Here is an 18,969-nt window from a genome sequence, read left to right on the forward strand (position 1 = left end):
AGGAAATCCGGGAAGCGATCAAAAGCGACGCGAAGCATCACGGGAGCATAAAAGGGAAAAAAGAAATGCGGTAGATCCCACGCACTGTGGGAATCGATGTAATGCGAAGCAGCCGGCAGAGAGCTCCTACATCGCCTTGTTTGTCTTTGAGACAAGTGACGTCATTCATGCCATGGCATCTAGTTCACTATATATCGCATGTTTGACATGCATTCATTCATGTACACTCCGGTATATGCCATGCTAATGAAAACGCATATTCTGGAATATACAGTGCACGACCTATCATTTATGTTCATGACGCACTAGTGTCATGTCATACCAATATTGGTATGTATGAAGTTAACAAAACGGCCGGATGCGCACCATGACAGTGTCATGTAAATCGTCGTACATGACATGCATTTCATGATATTCATGTTGCCACCTCTCATTTATGTTGACCATACAGTCGCGTCGCGCAATACTAATATTTGTATATATCAAGCTAGCCAAACGACCGCGAGTGCACCATGAGTGTGTCATGTAAATCATGTCGTATATAACATGCGTGTCATGGTTTTCATGTTACCACCTGTCATTTACGCTCATCATACAGTCTTGTCGTGCTATACCAATTTTGGTGTACATCAAGCGGGCGAAACGGCAGCGATCGGACAATGAGCGTGGCATGTAAATCATGTCATACATGACACATGTCATGAATTTCCCGTTACCACCTCTGATTTAGGTTCATCATACAGTCTTGTCCTGCTATACCACTTTTGGCGTATATCACGCGAGCGAAACGGCAGCGATCGGACAATGAGCGTGGCATGTAAATCATGTCGTACATGACTTGCATGTCATGATTTTCCCGTTATCACCTCTGATTTACGTTCATCATACAGTCTTGTCGTGCTATACCAATTCTGGCGTATATCAAGCGGGCGAAACGGCAGCGATCGGACAATGAGCGTGGCATGTAAATCATGTCGTACATGACTTGCATGTCATGATTTTCCCGTTATCACCTCTGATTTACGTTCATCATACAGTCGTGTCGTGCTATACCGCTTTTGGTGTATATCACGCAAGCGAAACGGCAGCGATCGGACAATGAGCGTGGCATGTAAATCATGTCATACATGACACATGTCATGATTTTCCCGTTACCACCTCTGATTTAGGTTCATCATACAGTCTTGTCCTGCTATACCACTTTTGGCGTATATCACGCGAGCGAAACGGCAGCGATCGGACAATGAGCGTGGCATGTAAATCATGTCGTACATGACTTGCATGTCATGATTTTCCCGTTATCACCTCTGATTTACGTTCATCATACAGTCTTGTCGTGCTATACCAATTTTGGTGTACATCAAGCGGGCGAAACGGCAGCGATCGGACAATGAGCGTGGCATGTAAATCATGTCATACATGACACATGTCATGATTTTCCCGTTACCACCTCTGATTTAGGTTCATCATACAGTCTTGTCCTGCTATACCACTTTTGGCGTATATCACGCGAGCGAAACGGCAGCGATCGGACAATGAGCGTGGCATGTAAATCATGTCGTACATGACTTGCATGTCATGATTTTCCCGTTATCACCTCTGATTTACGTTCATCATACAGTCTTGTCGTGCTATACCAATTCTGGCGTATATCAAGCGGGCGAAACGGCAGCGACCGGACAATGAGCGTGGCATGTAAATCATGTCATCCATGACGCATGTCATGATTTTCCCGTTACCACCTCTGATTTACGTTCATCATACAGTCTTGCCGTGCTATACCAATTTTGGCGTATATCAAGCGGGCGAAACGGCAGCAATCTGACAATGAGCGTGGCATGTAAATCATGTCGTACATGACTTGCATGTCATGATTTTCCCGTTATCACCTCTGATTTACGTTCATCATACAGTCTTGTCGTGCTATACCAATTCTGGCGTATATCACGCGAGCGAAACGGCAGCGATCGGACAATGAGCGTGGCATGTAAATCATGTCATACATGACACATGTCATGATTTTCCCGTTACCACCTCTGATTTAGGTTCATCATACAGTCTTGTCCTGCTATACCACTTTTGGCGTATATCACGCGAGCGAAACGGCAGCGATCGGACAATGAGCGTGGCATGTAAATCATGTCGTACATGACTTGCATGTCATGATTTTCCCGTTATCACCTCTGATTTACGTTCATCATACAGTCTTGTCGTGCTATACCAATTCTGGCGTATATCAAGCTGGCGAAACGGCAGCGACCGGACAATGAGCGTGGCATGTAAATCATGTCATACATGACACATGTCATGATTTTCCCGTTACCACCTCTGATTTAGGTTCATCATACAGTCTTGTCCTGCTATACCACTTTTGGCGTATATCACGCGAGCGAAACGGCAGCGATCGGACAATGAGCGTGGCATGTAAATCATGTCGTACATGACTTGCAGGTCATGATTTTCCCGTTATCACCTCTGATTTACGTTCATCATACAGTCTTGTCGTGCTATACCGCTTTTGGTGTATATCACGCAAGCGAAACGGCAGCGATCGGACAATGAGCGTGGCATGTAAATCATGTCATACATGACACATGTCATGATTTTCCCGTTACCACCTCTGATTTAGGTTCATCATACAGTCTTGTCCTGCTATACCACTTTTGGCGTATATCACGCGAGCGAAACGGCAGCGATCGGACAATGAGCGTGGCATGTAAATCATGTCGTACATGACTTGCATGTCATGATTTTCCCGTTATCACCTCTGATTTACGTTCATCATACAGTCTTGTCGTGCTATACCAATTTTGGTGTACATCAAGCGGGCGAAACGGCAGCGATCGGACAATGAGCGTGGCATGTAAATCATGTCATACATGACACATGTCATGATTTTCCCGTTACCACCTCTGATTTAGGTTCATCATACAGTCATGTCCTGCTATACCACTTTTGGCGTATATCACGCGAGCGAAACGGCAGCGATCGGACAATGAGCGTGGCATGTAAATCATGTCGTACATGACTGGCATGTCATGATTTTCCCGTTATCACCTCTGATTTACGTTCATCATACAGTCTTGTCGTGCTATACCAATTCTGGCGTATATCAAGCGGGCGAAACGGCAGCGACCGGACAATGAGCGTGGCATGTAAATCATGTCATCCATGACGCATGTCATGATTTTCCCGTTACCACCTCTGATTTACGTTCATCATGCAGTCTTGCCGTGCTATACCACTTTTGGCGTATATCACGCGAGCGAAACGGCAGCGATCGGACAATGAGCGTGGCATGTAAATCATGTCGTACATGACTTGCATGTCATGATTTTCCCGTTATCACCTCTGATTTACGTTCATCATACAGTCTTGTCGTGCTATACCAATTTTGGTGTATATCACGCGAGCGAAACGGCAGCGATCGGACAATGAGCGTGGCATGTAAATCATGTCATACATGACACATGTCATGATTTTCCCGTTACCACCTCTGATTTAGGTTCATCATACAGTCTTGTCCTGCTATACCACTTTTGGCGTATATCACGCGAGCGAAACGGCAGCGATCGGACAATGAGCGTGGCATGTAAATCATGTCGTACATGACTTGCATGTCATGATTTTCCCGTTATCACCTCTGATTTACGTTCATCATACAGTCTTGTCGTGCTATACCAATTCTGGCGTATATCAAGCGGGCGAAACGGCAGCGACCGGACAATGAGCGTGGCATGTAAATCATGTCATCCATGATGCATGTCATGATTTTCCCGTTACCACCTCTGATTTACGTTCATCATACAGTCTTGCCGTGCTATACCAATTTTGGCGTATATCAAGCGGGCGAAACGGCAGCAATCTGACAATGAGCGTGGCATGTAAATCATGTCGTACATGACTTGCATGTCATGATTTTCCCGTTACCACCTCTGATTTACGTTCATCATACAGTCTTGTCGTGCTATACCACGTTTGGTGTATATCACGCTAGCGAAACGGCAGCGATCGGGCAATGAGCGTGGCATGTAAATCATGTCATACATGACGCATGTCATAATTTTCCCGTTACCACCTCTGATTTACATTCATCATACAGTCTTGTCGTGCTATACCAATTTTAGCATATATCAAGTGGGCGAAACGGCAGCAATCGGACAATGAGCGTGGCATGTATATCATGTCGTACATGACTTGCATGTCATGATTTTCCCGTTACCACCTCTGATTTAAGTCCATCATACAGTCTTGTCGTGCTATACCACTTTTGGTGTATATCACGCGAGCGAAACGGCAGCGATCGGGCAATGAGCGTGGCATGTAAATCATGTCATACATGACACATGTCATGATTTTCCCGTTACCACCTCTGATTTACGTTCATCATATAGTCTTGTCGTGCTATACCAATTTTGGAGTATATCAAGCGGGCGAAACGGCAGCAATCGGACAATGAGCGTGGCATGTAAATCATGTCGTACATGACGCAGGTCATGATTTTCCCGTTACCACCTCTGATTTACGTTCATCATACAGTCTTGTCGTGCTATACCGCTTTTGGTGTATATCACGCAAGCGAAACGGCAGCGATCGGGCAATGAGCGTGGCATGTAAATGATGTCATACATGACGCATGTCATGATTTTCCCGTTACCACCTCTGATTTACGTTCATCATACAGTCTTGTCGTGCTATACCAATTTTGGCGTATATCAAGCGGGCGAAACGGCAGCAATCGGACAATGAGCGTGGCATGTAAATCATGTCGCACATGACTTGCATGTCATGATTTTCCCGTTACCACCTCTGATTTACGTTCATCATACAGTCTTGTCGTGCTATACCACTTTTGGTGTATATCACACGAGCGAAACGGCAGCGATCGGACAATGAGCGTGGCATGTAAATCATGTCGTACATGACTTGCATGTCATGATTTTCCCGTTACCACCTCTGATTTACGTTCATCATACAGTCTTGTCGTGCTATACCACTTTTGGTGTATATCACACGAGCGAAACGGCAGCGATCGGACAATGAGCGTGGCATGTAAATCATGTCGTACATGACTTGCATGTCATGATTTTCCCGTTACCACCTCTGATTTACGTTCATCATACAGTCTTGTCGTGCTATACCACTTTTGGTGTATATCACACGAGCGAAACGGCAGCGATCGGACAATGAGCGTGGCATGTAAATCACGTCGCACATGACTTGCATGTCATGATTTTCCCGTTACCACCTCTGATTTACGTTCATCATACAGTCTTGTCCTGCTATACCACTTTTGGTGTATATCACACGAGCGAAACGGCAGCAATCGGACAATGAGCGTGGCATGTAAATCACGTCGCACATGACTTGCATGTCATGATTTTCCCGTTACCACCTCTGATTTACGTTCATCATACAGTCTTGTCCTGCTATACCACTTTTGGTGTATATCACGCGAGCGAAACGGCAGCGATCGGACAATGAGCGTGGCATGTAAATCACGTCGCACATGACTTGCATGTCATGATTTTCCCGTTACCACCTCTGATTTACGTTCATCATACAGTCTTGTCGTGCTATACCACTTTTGGTGTATATCATGCGAGCGAAACGGCAGCGATCGGACAATGAGCGTGGCATGTAAATCATGTCGTACATGACTTGCATGTCATGATTTTCCCGTTACCACCTCTGATTTACGTTCATCATACAGTATCGGTGCACAATATCAATTTTGGTGTAGATATATTGAGCGATACGGCCGCGAGGGTACCATGAGCGTGGCATGTAAATCATGTCGTACATGACTTGCATAACATGATTTTCCCGTTAACACCTCTGATTTATGTTCCTACAGTATCGGTGTGCAATACCAATTTTGGTGTACATATATCCAGCGATACGGCCGCGAGAGCACCATGAGCGGGGCATGTAAATCATGTCGTACATGACATGCATGTCACGATTTTCAGGTTACCATGTGTCAGTTATGTTCGTCATGAAGAAATGTCTCACCATACCAGTTTTGGTATGTATCCATTCATTTAAACGGCTACGAGCGACCCGAGACCATGTAATGTAAATCATGCTGTACATGGCATGAGTGTCATGATTTGCACATTAGCACTTGTCACTTGTGTTCATCATACACTGTTATCACGCCATACCAATTTTGAGATATATAAAGTTAACAAAACGGGCGCAAGAACCCCAAGACCGTGACATGTAAATCATGCTGTTCATGACATGCATGTCATGATTTTCATGTTATGACCTGTCATTTATATTCGTAATACGGCCATGTTATGTCATACCAAATTGGGTATACATCCCATTAACGAAACGGCCAGGAGAGCTCAAAGTCATAGGCGGCTAGATAGATAGCATACCTGCCAAGTTTGGAGAAACGCGGAATCCGAGAGATCTACTCAGGGGGGGGGGGGGGAGGTATAAGGTATGCCGACCGCGGGGGGTACTGCGATAGCAATTATATGGACACTGTCAGCGGGATTTTGCGGTCGCCGCTGATCTGTACAGAGTCCAAACTGATAACATCGCTGACGCATCGTCTGTTTCACGAGCGAGTAAAAGCGCGCTAGCTAGCGCTAGAGACGAACGCTGTTGAAGCAGAGATGAAACGACCCGGCCGTCACCGTCACGCATAGGGCACATGCGATAACATCGCTCCGCGTGCGAGGCCTGTCGTCGCTTGCTTACCAGTTATTTCGTCGAGCAGGATTTTGTGTGTACACAAATGCGTCTACGAAACATTAACGGCTGATATAACTTATAACACATTTGGGATGTGGCCAGACAACTTTGCTCATGTGGGACGCGCGGGGCAAAACTGGATTTCCGGGAGATTTTCCTATGACCCGTACAACCGGGAGAAACGTTCAAAATCCGGGAGTCTCCCGGGTAATCCGGGAGACTTGGCAATCCGGGAGACTTGGCAGGTATGAGATAGATAGATACTACGCTCAAAGTCGCAGAAGTTCGCTAAGAAATGCTTCGCATTTAAAAGGAGAAGGGGCTGCAGGACGACGCCAAAAAAATATGGGAAATATATTTTTAGAGAAAAAAATCCATAGTAGAGAAATTGGTCGATGCAAAAATGAAAGGTGAAAGTGAACGCTGGCACCAGCGTGGCACCGTGGTGGAAACTCGACTACCACGCAGTGGGCGCGGCTTAAAATCCCATCCGATCCTAGAAATCTGTTTCTCATTTAATTTTTTCTTATGTCACGCGATAGCGGTCACGGACACTGGCGGTGGCGGACAACTGGCGCCAAAATCAGCTGTTGTGATCTCATAATAGCTTTCGCTGTAACAAACTTAAGCGCCGACAACACCCTCTCACTTTGGCCTGCATGACAGACGCGAAAAAGCCCACTTGCGCTAATACAAACATCTCTGGTTACCACTGCTCTCGTTTTTCGTACAATTTCACCATATCTTTGCTTTGGAATTCCTGCCTGAGATACGCGCTAATACTGTACCCTGAGATATGCTCACATTGCATGAGCTCAGTTGTTCCGGATTGCGAAGTTTTCTCCTGAACCGAAAAACGATTGAAAAAATTTTGGTTTCACTCTGGAAGAAAATAACAGATAAGTTTCGGTTACGTTTTCGTTCCAACACACTGCTTCAGATATGTCGTACCAACAAGGCCAGCACTGAGCCCTTTATTAATGACCATTCTGTGCAGACTGAATGAAATTTCACTCATTCGATCTACTTCATAATGCAGCTTAAGCTGGGTATGTTTCATGGTGTTTCAAAGGACCTCAATCTGAATTTGGCCATTTTTAGAGGCATTGCTTCCAAGTATTGGAATCTTCAGTTGCCTGCATTTTTTGGCAGGTACACAAATAAGGTACGCTACACGAGAGCTAACGCATATGATCCTTCAACGATTGAATGCACATCCCACAATTACCACCATAGGGCAAGAGAGCTAAAAAGAAAATGATCTCTACTGATGCTTCAGAAGTAATTTTTTTCTAGATGGCATAGCTTTGGTTGTTATTAAAATTGACGTGTATGAACATCTGTCACATTTGCATTTAGCATGGTTCCTTGCTTTGTGTCTTTGAAAAAAGAGAATAATACACTATCGTTATAAGACTGAGTCTTGCAGACAGTTCTCAAAGTATGAATGTTCTTCTAACGACGTTTTATGTATTGTTTATGTATTGTTATGTATTGACGTTTATGTATTGTTATCAACGATTGTGTAACTGTGGCTGCTTCTTTGTTATTATTTTTTTTACATGTATACACCACTGCTACTTGTGCACTTCAATGACTAAGTACGGCACTTAGTCGGGCATTAAATTGCCTTTTTGCCAACCCTGCCCTCTTACCTTACATGTGTAATCATTGTACAGCACACTGTAACTGACTGATTGAATAAACTGAACCGTGAAAGGTCATTTAAACAATAACTACTGTGTACTCGGGGACATACTGTCGGTGGTATAAAGAAAAATTATACGGACACCTGCGCCAAGAGCTAAAATGCACAAAACCACGAGGAAGCCTATGCAACATCACCGGCTGTGGCCAACCATGGTGACCAAGCAGGCTCCCTCCTCTGTGGCCAAAATGAAGCACACTGTACCTGTCGCTGATGTCGATGGCATTAACCATCGCATTGGCAGCATACATTGCCTCGTAGGAACGAATGCCATCCTTGGGCAACTCCCTCGCCATCTCAGCCAAGAGCTGCAGATCAGTGACTAGGGCATCCACCTACGGGGGGGGAAAAAAAAGAAAAGCACAGCTGCACTTTGCACATCACGTTCCCCTTCACATGGGCTCACTTGATACTCACAGGCACACCCACCAAAGCAGCTGTACAAGGAGCACATTTTTCTATGGCAGCATCTAAGAAAATTGGGACCACTTAAAGACAGCACAAGTTGGAATTCTTTCCCGTGAAAGTAGCATCAATGAAGGCAAAACTGGTAAGCACAAATAAACAAGACAGGGACACAAGAAGAATGAACATGGACAGGCGCTACTTTCAACTAACTTTTATTTATCTTCAACCTTCAATATGTGCTCATGATACAGAAATGTGCATGAGCACATGGTCACATGGTTACAAATCTAACCGGTTACCAAAAAAAAACACGCAAAACAGCGCGTTCACTATCAAATAACGATACGGATGTGTCACTAACACAAGCATTCCTTCTTACAGATATGTGGAACGCCTCCATCAGTTCACGGGCGGTAGTATCTTTGCTCCTGCCTAATATCTTAATGTTCGCGAAGATCGGAGCACAAACGCGAGCCTGGCAATGCGCAGGTAAATGCGCGTTCCCATTATTCCTAACTGAGAGCTCATGTTCCCTTGCACGGTCGTTCACGCAGCGCCGGGTTTGGCCCACGTAAGATTTCCCACAATACAGGCCGACTCCGGGACATTCTCAGCGTGTGTGCCATCTACAACGCTCTGAGCTTTGGAGGCAAATCCAGCTTCTTCAGGATTATCTACGTGTCGTGTGCTACGCTAGAGACCCTCCGTGGAAGGCAGAAGTGGAATAGAGTTCACTAAGGAGTTTCGCTGCTCGCCTAGCTGAGTTTTGGTGGGCTTCCTACCTGAGCAGTGTGCTTAACCAGATCCGCAAGAAAGAGGACCAAGCAAGAGGGGCCTCGCGGGTTTTGATTTTAGGAGATGTGGAAATCCCGGAAGACGTCGAGCGTCTACTCAGGAAGGGTCCCAAGTTTAGCCAAGAACCGGATGCACCACCCCATGAACTGCTGGCTTCTAATAGACGTGTTGCTACTAGGGCACCTCAAGATCAATATATATTGCACGCTGTTTGCTTGAGGGCGTGGACGTTTTGTATAGGACAGTGCATAGGACAGACCGCCGCAAGTACCGGGATCCAGCAGAACAGGTGGTGAAGCATTTTAGAGACAATGACCTTATTCTTCTTCAAGCAGATAAAGAGGGTGGGTTTGTTGTTCTAGGTGCGGGGGCGTTCACTGATAAAGCCAAGAAGGCCATTTCCAAGAATTCTGTTCCGGTAAAAAGCAGTGCTGTTCGCGTTAAAACTAAATCAGTGAATATGTTTAAGGACCTACGACTGTTTCGGCTGGCCAAAGATATTGGCGCTTGTAAAGGCAATGCACTCAAAGTGCTTTTCACTGCAAAGGCACACAAGCCTGATGTCCCTTTGCGTACAATAGTAAGTGAGAAGGGTTCTTGGCAGCATGTAGTGAGCCAGTTCTTGCAAAAAGAACTAAATGCACTGTCAGTTGTAGATCCCTTCGCGACCAAGAATTCGGAGGATGTTGTGCGTTTTTTGCAGGGAGAGAATTCCACTGAGTTTATGTTTTCCATTGACGCAGAGGACTTATTTTATTCAATACCTCATGCACAGCTGTTCACCTCAGTTCGCGACTGTATTGAAAGCAGTGGCGGTATTGATTTTCAAAATTCTGCTGGGTTGTCACACAATAATTTTATGGCCTTACTGGAATTTTACCTTTGCTCCACTTTTGTTTCGTTTAGGAACGAGTTTTATCTGCAGAAGCAAGGAATCTGCATTGGTTCTTGTGTGGCGCCTGTCTTGTGCAATGTCTTCTTAGCGAACGTTGATCGTTGTTTAAACAGTAACCTTGACGATACTTGTGTTCTTAAAGTTTTTAGGTATGTTGATAATTTTTTAATTCTTCTGAAAAAGCCGCAGGTTTTATCCTTAGACAAGTCTGTTGATGCTGTTCTTAACACTTTTAGACAGTGCGGGAAGGGCTTGGCCTTCACCCACTGACAACTCGCTGCAGTTTTTAGATCTACGTCTCGTTTTAGCTGACCATTTATGTTGGAGCTATAGTCCGCGGGCGCAGAAGGCACGTCATGATTCTGCGCAGTCCAAGCTTGTAAAGAGGGGGATTGCCAAACTGTGCCTGCGATCTGCTCTCACGAAATCTTGCCCACATGCAATGCAAGCTAGCTTTATTGATCAGGTTCGGCGCTTATTAGCTGCTGGTTACCCTTGCACGGTAGTAACGGCGATCGCAGAGGTACTTCTGCGTGTTGCTAAAGCATCCCGTTCCAGTGTGAACCCTGGCCCACAACGTAGGAGGCGCCCAGAGGTGATGCCTTATATGCATCGCGTATCCCACAACCTGAAAAAGATGGCGAGCAGGCATGATGTGCCATTGGTTTTTTCCGCCCCGCGTAAGCTGGCTGGGCTTTGCCTCAGAATCTCCTCTGGTGAGATAAAACCCGGCAGTTGCGGAAAGAAGCACGCTTCGGCGTATACAAGATGTGCGACTGACGTCGTGTACGAAATACCGCTGTATTGTGGAAAATCTTACGTGGGCCAAACCGGGCGCTGCGTGAACGACCGTGCAAGGGAACATGAGCTCTCAATTAGGAATAATGGGAACGCGCATTTACCTGCGCATTGCCAGGCTTGCATGTGTGCTCCGATGTTCGCAAACATTAGGATATTAGACAGGAGCAAAGATACTACTGCCCGTGATCTGATGGAGGCGTTCCACATGTCTGTAAGAGGGAATGCTTGTGTTAGCGACACGTCCGTATCATTATTTGATCGTGAACGCGCTTTTTTGCGTGTTTTTTTTGGTAACCGGTTAGATTTGTGACCATGTGACCATGTGCTCATGCGCATTTCTGTATCATGAGTATAGATTGAAGGTTGAAGATAAATAAAAGTTAGTTGAAAGTAGCGCCTGTCCATGTTCATTCTTCTTGTGTATTTGCGCTTACCAGTTTTACCTTCAAGTATGAACCAACTCGCCCAGTTACAAGTTTTATTAGCATCAATGAACAGAAAGACAGCACTGTAGACGATGCACTTGAGGTGTTTAGTAAGCCAACCTTTTTTTTTTGTGAAAAGAAAGACAAACACAACTATGTGACAGCAGCAAAAAAATTTGAAGAGTACTTAAGCGAACTGTCCACAGCTCTTCTGATCCAAGATACAAGAATAATTTGAACATATTTTGTCCGAAAAAGAATTTACTGATCCCATCGGTATGCATTGTTAAATTTTTCCAAAATAATTTCCTTGAGAAGTACGGACTGCTGAGCGAGTTGGTAACTCATCTTAATGCTTCCTCGTGTTTCGTTCCTTTGCGCACCACAGCATTAAGATAATTTCCTTGGGCGTCGATACACTGTTGCCAACACAATTCGCACGGTGTGCAGGCTTCTTGAAAGCCAGCTGCCGTGACCTTTTTCAGAGAGTTGGAAACCTTTCAGACTTTTCTTGAGCTTTGGGGAGAGGAAAAAGTCTGCTGGACTCGCATGATTAAAGCCCTGACTTGAGCCTTGAAGACTTCATCCCGTTTCCAAAGCCTAAGAGAAGCCTGAAAGGTCGATAGTGTTCCCGCCATCCAACGGGCCGTCCAAGGCTCTCTGAAAGGGCAGCTGACTTTGAGAGAGCCATGCGAATCACATCGACAGCAGTGTATCGACGCCCAAGGAAGCTATTTTGAAAAATTTAAACAATATGTACCGATCGGATCAATAAATTCTTTTTAGCAGACCCAGCCGCATTGCTTCACAGACAAACCCTGTACGCGCTGTGACTTGGTTTTTGTGTGTGTAAATGGTTCATCAACAGCCCAAATTCATCGATTGCTCTAGTTCAGGCACTTGCAGTAATAAGTGAAGGAAATAATTTACAGACGTAAGGAGCTCAGAAACAGCTATACACATGACGAACATCAGAGGCAGACCCGGTATCCAGACCAATAAAGTGGGCAAGAGCAGCAGTGTGCCTTTTCACTTTGTCGTAGCGCACCAAAGAACGCGGACACACAGGGAAGGAGGCATCAACAAAGCTGTTCAACAAGTGCGATTTGATCGATAATTGATGATGTGTGGTCCTTCTTTTGGACAGCCCACTATTTACTTGAGTACAACACACAACCTCCAGTACTGGAAATTACACACAATGTGGGTGCCAAAAATGCCTACTGACCAACGCAGTGAGGAAAGAATGTTAAGTGGCCAACCGTCTTGTTTTCCAGGGTTCTTACAGGCCTCGAAACATAAATATACTGCAAAAACACACCAATAAAAAGACAGTCACTACATTGGCAACCTTCTTCTACACTGAACCTTGGGAATATTTCAAAACCGTCCTTGTCAACTGGTTTAATTCCCAGGCAGCAATCTTCTATGCAGATGTATTAAAGAAGCTGGTGCAGCATTACAAGAAGTGCTCAAAAGTTACCACAGCGATGAAAAAAAAAAACTAACATGGTTTGTGCAAAACCAAACCCATCAAAAAAGACTTTTACTGGCACAAATCTCTTTCTCTATGACCAATTTGGCCCTTACTTTCTGAATGTGCCTCACATGTGGCCTTTTCACATTTTGCTGAAGCATATGAAAACATTTATGAGGACACTTAATTTGATATATTGAAAAAAGCTGGCATTGGTGACGACTGTCTACAGCTTTTGAGGGAGATGTGCTGAGAAAATACAGAATGCGTGCATTGTGAATGAATAAGTAGCAAGGAGAATGTTGATATAAGTAAGAGGCTGAGATTGGAAAAAGTGCTAGCAACATTGCTTTTAAGCTGTCCCACAAGAGAAGGAACAGCAGGTTTACTTATAGGCAGCCACTGGGAAGGTGAAGCTCTAAAACAAACATTCAGTGCTAACCCCGCACCTCCACCAAATGTCACATGATTTATTGCCGTACAAACGTACGGGAACGACGAGGGACGTCAAGGGGCCAAAATCCAAGCAAGCACAAGCTCGGGTCGCGTGGCTACCACTAAAGCTGTGGCCTGCTTTCTTGGCTGCTCCAATGTCGTCTCGTATCGTTCACTACACGTGTGATACAATGTGCATTGATGGTATTCAATGATCAGGCAGCATCAATACAGGGCCAGGAAATACCAAAACCTCGGAGTATGGGTGAATGCCTCGGCAGAAAATGGAATGAGCAGTGGGGGTGCAGTAGATACTACAAGGTGCTCTGAAGTTTGTGGGCATCCAGGTTTATTTACATTTGGGAGCTCGATGGTGTGCATGAATTCAGAGATGCAGTCAGGAGTAGATGAGAAACAAAGGCATGTGAGACACCTCGCTGTGGGCACCCACGGGACAGATGAGGCTGTATGGAATGGGCCGGCTGTGACATCGGAGAAGCTAGGAGCAAAATTAGGTTCGAAGAGAGGCTAAGGAATATGACAGTAGAGAAACTGCTCCGGTATTTGTATGACTCACATTGCAGAAAAAGAACTACGAGACTCACCAGCAAGTATACGAGTGGAAGCGATACGTGGCAACAAAGAGCGCCAAGTGAAAAGTCAGAGAGGATTTACTGAATAGCGGAGACAGAAAAAAAGAGATGCCTCTGAAAAACTACCGAAAGGGCAAAAACAAAATGAGGAGGGAGAACTTTGCCGTAAATCGGAAGCAGCCAGTGTTAACATCTCCAACACCTCGGAATTCTGAAAATCACATGCTCAGTGTCCACCCCCTGCATCAGCTGAAATGTTCGTGCAGCTGCCAACCTTGTGGTGACACAGAAAAGACCGACGGGGAAGCCACTTGCAGGCATCTGTTCGAGTCGTCAGCGACCCTGCCTCAAATTTTTTCGCTGGCAGCCATCTTGGCAACTTTTACTGCTTCAATCAGACAAGAGCCCATATCTAGATTAACCCGATTTTCGGTGAATCTGGGGTGGGTGCTTTTGCAGTATTCTACAGTGTCAGAATTCAAAAGGGAGCACCTTGCCGTTTCAAGTGAGGTTGCCTAATGTGTAGTTTTGAAGCAAGATTCGGTAAAGAAGATGAATGTACTTGCTGTGGAAAAGCTAAGAAAACGAGAGAACATGTTTTAATCGGATGTGAAGATATCCACCTGGTTGCATGCTTGGGCCCTGGGATTTAGGGACAGCACGGGAAAGATTAACATGCCCAAAATGGTGCGTGATGTTTCAGGGATTGGTGGCACCACAGTACAGAGAAAAAACAAAAACAAAATAGGATGAAAACCAGCACTACTTTACTGTAAAACTATTAACTCCTAAGGTGATACTGTTTCCTCATGTTTTTAGGAAAATTAGGGTATTAGGCTGAAATAAGAATACAACTTGGTGGCTCACAGATCGCCAGCCACAGGGGATCCAGGTTGACACAGCTGCCACTCTGGCGCCTAATTTATTCTACCAAAGGTGCAAAGGGAAACTCAAAAGTGCAGTGGTTTTTCATGGCTACAGTGGGAATGTTATCATGTGCATGGGTGTCGTCAATCTGCAGGTTACTACTGCAAACAACAGAGCTTGGAACACTGAATTTTTCAATGTTCCAAACCCAATTCAAGATGCTCGTAAAGTCCAAGATAGGCTTATTTCACAGAGCTGCAAGACACGGCCTCTTGTTTGCTGCAAACATCAGTATTCAAGGTTTTCCCCAAACATGTGATTGTACACACACCATAGGAGTCGGTGGTTTCACGGTATCATGCGGCAGAAAGACATGCATGGACGTGTCCATTGTTCGAAAATCAAACACAGGCTGGCCATTGGCGACAATCCAGCAGGCACAGCCCAGACCGAAGACTCTGCTGTGCGTGGAGCAAATTCATCAATGAAAAATAGATACCAAAGCTCTCATGTTGAGCAGGAGATCCTGGAAAATGAAGCCTCAGTGAGAAGTGCAGCCTTCAAGAAAGAAACGAAAATGCTTGATAGATAGCCAACATTTCTCTTCTAAGTGTTCTGTAGCAAGCCTTAAGAAGCCCAGTGGCCTATGCCATCATGCTGCTGCAGTACTGTACCCACTGCTGTGGTCGGCGTGTCTACCATAAGGTGAGCATGCATGTCAGGCAGTGCTTGAATCGACTGTGCTGCAGTCACGTTTTGTATTCGCGAGAGAAGTGTTCGTACTCCTAGAAACAGCGGAAGGTAGGTGGTTTCTTGTAGTCATGACGCAGCAGGTTGGTAGGCGGCTGCAGAACTTGAGCACAGGATGGCGATGCAGTGATAGGGTAGACGTAAAGCACCAGCCTCGCTTGCAAGAGGTCCGTGGCTCGAATCCGCATAATTCCCCACCGGATTAAAAAAAGAAAAGGTCCGCATATTGATGGAAGTGCATAATGAGGCCCGGGGTGTGGCCTCACGCCGGTGACCACAGCTGGTAATGCACTCCCTCACCAGACAAGGATTGGCCACCCTGGTGTACTACTTGGACACTACCTCCCACATGGATGCACCAATTAACCCTCGGCCTTCATTCCTCAGCGGATGCGAAGCAAGTGACCATGGCGACGGCCAGACCAGTGACGCAGCGGAAGCAGAGGGTTCCAAGAATCTCTGGGTTCGGACTGTCTGCCATTAGAATCTGAACTTGGCAAAGGAATGTTCCTACTACAGAAAAAATTATCCCAAAAATCAACACCAAAGAACGACCTCAGCTTCTGAAGAACTATTCGATGCCTTTAAAACTTTCATCAATGCTCAGCAATCGTGAAACTAATGACAAGACGACTGCAAGGACACACGGGTATGTGGTGCAAAAGATTTTTGCAGTAGAAAAGTCGGAAGCCTTTGGCAGTTCAAAAGGCAGTCCACCAGGTACTAAGGATGAGTGAAAGCCAAAGATGACAAATTGTGGCTTTATACAGAAAGAGAAATAGAAAGAAGACCATGAGGACACAAAAGCCTGCCGCTTGTACCGCAGATTAAGCTACAGACGTCAAGGTGGAGAAGAATGTGGATTGTGCAATGTATTGTAGTGCAGATTCAGAATGCTGAGTTAGTGCACTGGCAGAAGGCTGATGCTCCCAAGGTGAACTCAAACAAGGCATGAAAAATCAAGAAAAACAACTCCTCACAAAGATAGGTACATCAAAAACTCATGATTTAGTCTTCATAACGGTTGTTTTTGCCGCCAAAAGCCATTCAACTGCACAAGTCCATCAAGGGCAACGTGCTCAAAAACATGGGTGCAGAACAGGTATCGCAGGAAGACCAAGCACAGGAGGAAACCAGGATCGACTGACACGAATGCTGACAAACAAACAGTGTCTACTTAGGACCCATGTGTGTTAGCGCTCATCATCGTCAGCATGGAGGATGTTAAAAAACTGTGTAGAAGATGGGGAGCGGTGTCATCATCATCAGGATCCGTTCAGTGTGTTCTGCTGCAGCTTTTGTCTCAAACACTATAGTACCTTTAAGCAGATAGTACCCTGAAAAAACCGTTAGGAGTCACTGGTTGGATCTACCGCTTTGCTGGAAACGCACTGACAAAGCAATCTTCAACTGGCAGACCATTAACATCAGCAGGGCTTCACAAGGCCCTACTGTTTGCAAAAAGCTCCAACAAATGTTCTCTGAAGAAGTGCACGCCCCACGCAGAGGAAAAGGACTGCCATCCACAAGCCATTCAACAAGACCGTTTCCTAGACAGAAGTGGTTTACTTCGTGTGGGCAGTCATCTGCAGCAGCTCGCACTATCTATGGACGTCAAACACCCAGTGCTGAAGGCACTGTTCGAGCAGCGCATGACTCCAAGGCAGAGTCGAGACCACACTTTGCGAGCTTTGGGAGAGGTTTTGGATTGTGAAAGGGTGGCAGACCGTCGAAAGGGTGTTAAGCATTCGTTTGTCTCGCAAATGCCATAAGCCTGTCACCGAGGCAGCACCATTTGCTCCGTCGCCACGAGATAGAATCACTGAAGCAAGTCCGTGCTACGTCGTTGGTTTGGATTACTGCAGGCCCCTCTTCACATGCGACTATTCAACGCAGAAGTTTGGGTAAGTGAACTTGTACATCTTAACAGCGCAGAGCAACAATCACACAAGGAAGAGACACATGAAGAGGACGGGCACATCAACTGAACATTTACCGATGCGAAACAATGGCCATGCACATACATGAACAGAACCTACAAAGAGGTACACATGGCGCTGCTAACACAGATAACTGCAATGTCACTTCAGATAAGCTTTTTCTTTGACATGCAAAGCAAGTGCAGGTGTGCTCACACATTTACCCAATTCTGAACTGATGCCCCATAGATTTCATGAGCTTGCCGAGTAGCGAAGCTGTGCAAGATACGAGTGCCCTCAAAGTGAGACATGCAAGAACACCTGCGGCAATGATATGCTCAATGTCCACCACCCCCTGCCAATGAACTGACTGCTGCACGATGCTCTCCTAATTTTTCATTAATGCAGCAGCCGGCTTGGCCGACATAGCACATTCCACACGCTGTACACCACACCTACTTTGCACACGTAACTTCTGCCTCTGGTAAAACTTGTCGCCCTAACTGCCTGCTGAAGGTGAGCAGCGACCTTCTGCATCACAAACAAGTTGATCTCACTTGAGTTGCTCAAGCTTTTTGCTCCATGTGTGTGCCACCGAGACACCATTCAAGAAGAATTTTCAATGGTGAAGCTCCAGCACCAGAATCGTTCCTACCAGGTGTGTCTTCGCATTCTCTCGGCTTCCCTGGTCAGCGACACCCACCAACGTGAAGCTGTGTTCCAGAGACTCTCACAAGATGTGACCGAATTCCTGTGCACGAGAACTCTGCCTTCGTTGTTTGCCTGGACCAAGAAATGTCTCGCCATCGAGGACAAGTCTGCGAAGGTGACATTCTCAAGAAGTTGCCCCTTGCCTTAAAATGTGGGAAAGGCGCGAGAAAGTCGTGCCAAGTTGAGTGAAAATCCTGCTGAACTGCTTTCAGTGGTGAGGAATGTCGCGAATAGAGTGGAGAACAAAAGTGCATACTTTCTGTAGGAGTTGATGAGGAATGTCGCGAATAGAGTGGAGAACAAAAGTGCATACTTTCTGTAGGAGTTGACTGCCTTATGTCCAGACTAACTGTCATGTTCGTGATACCATAAGCTTTTTGGGGAAAAATAACCTATCACTACTGGTGTCAGATAAAGAGGAAATATTTGCTGTGCTCCCTACGGATGAGTTCTCAGAAAAAGCTCAACAAGCAG

At 45.6% G+C, this 18,969-nt stretch overlaps 1 protein-coding gene across 1 annotated transcript in view; it reads right to left on the reverse strand.

Annotated features, from left to right (window-relative positions):
- LOC119394566 (alpha-mannosidase 2C1-like) overlaps positions 1–18,969 on the reverse strand; it is a 343,801-nt gene that overhangs the window by 212,566 nt on the left and 112,266 nt on the right. The window contains 1 exon segment of the mRNA XM_049416109.1: positions 8,624–8,754. Within this exon segment, the coding sequence (XP_049272066.1) occupies positions 8,624–8,754 (131 nt within the window).

This window comes from Rhipicephalus sanguineus, chromosome 5 (assembly GCF_013339695.2).
Source record: "Rhipicephalus sanguineus isolate Rsan-2018 chromosome 5, BIME_Rsan_1.4, whole genome shotgun sequence".
NCBI lineage: Eukaryota > Metazoa > Arthropoda > Arachnida > Ixodida > Ixodidae > Rhipicephalus > Rhipicephalus sanguineus.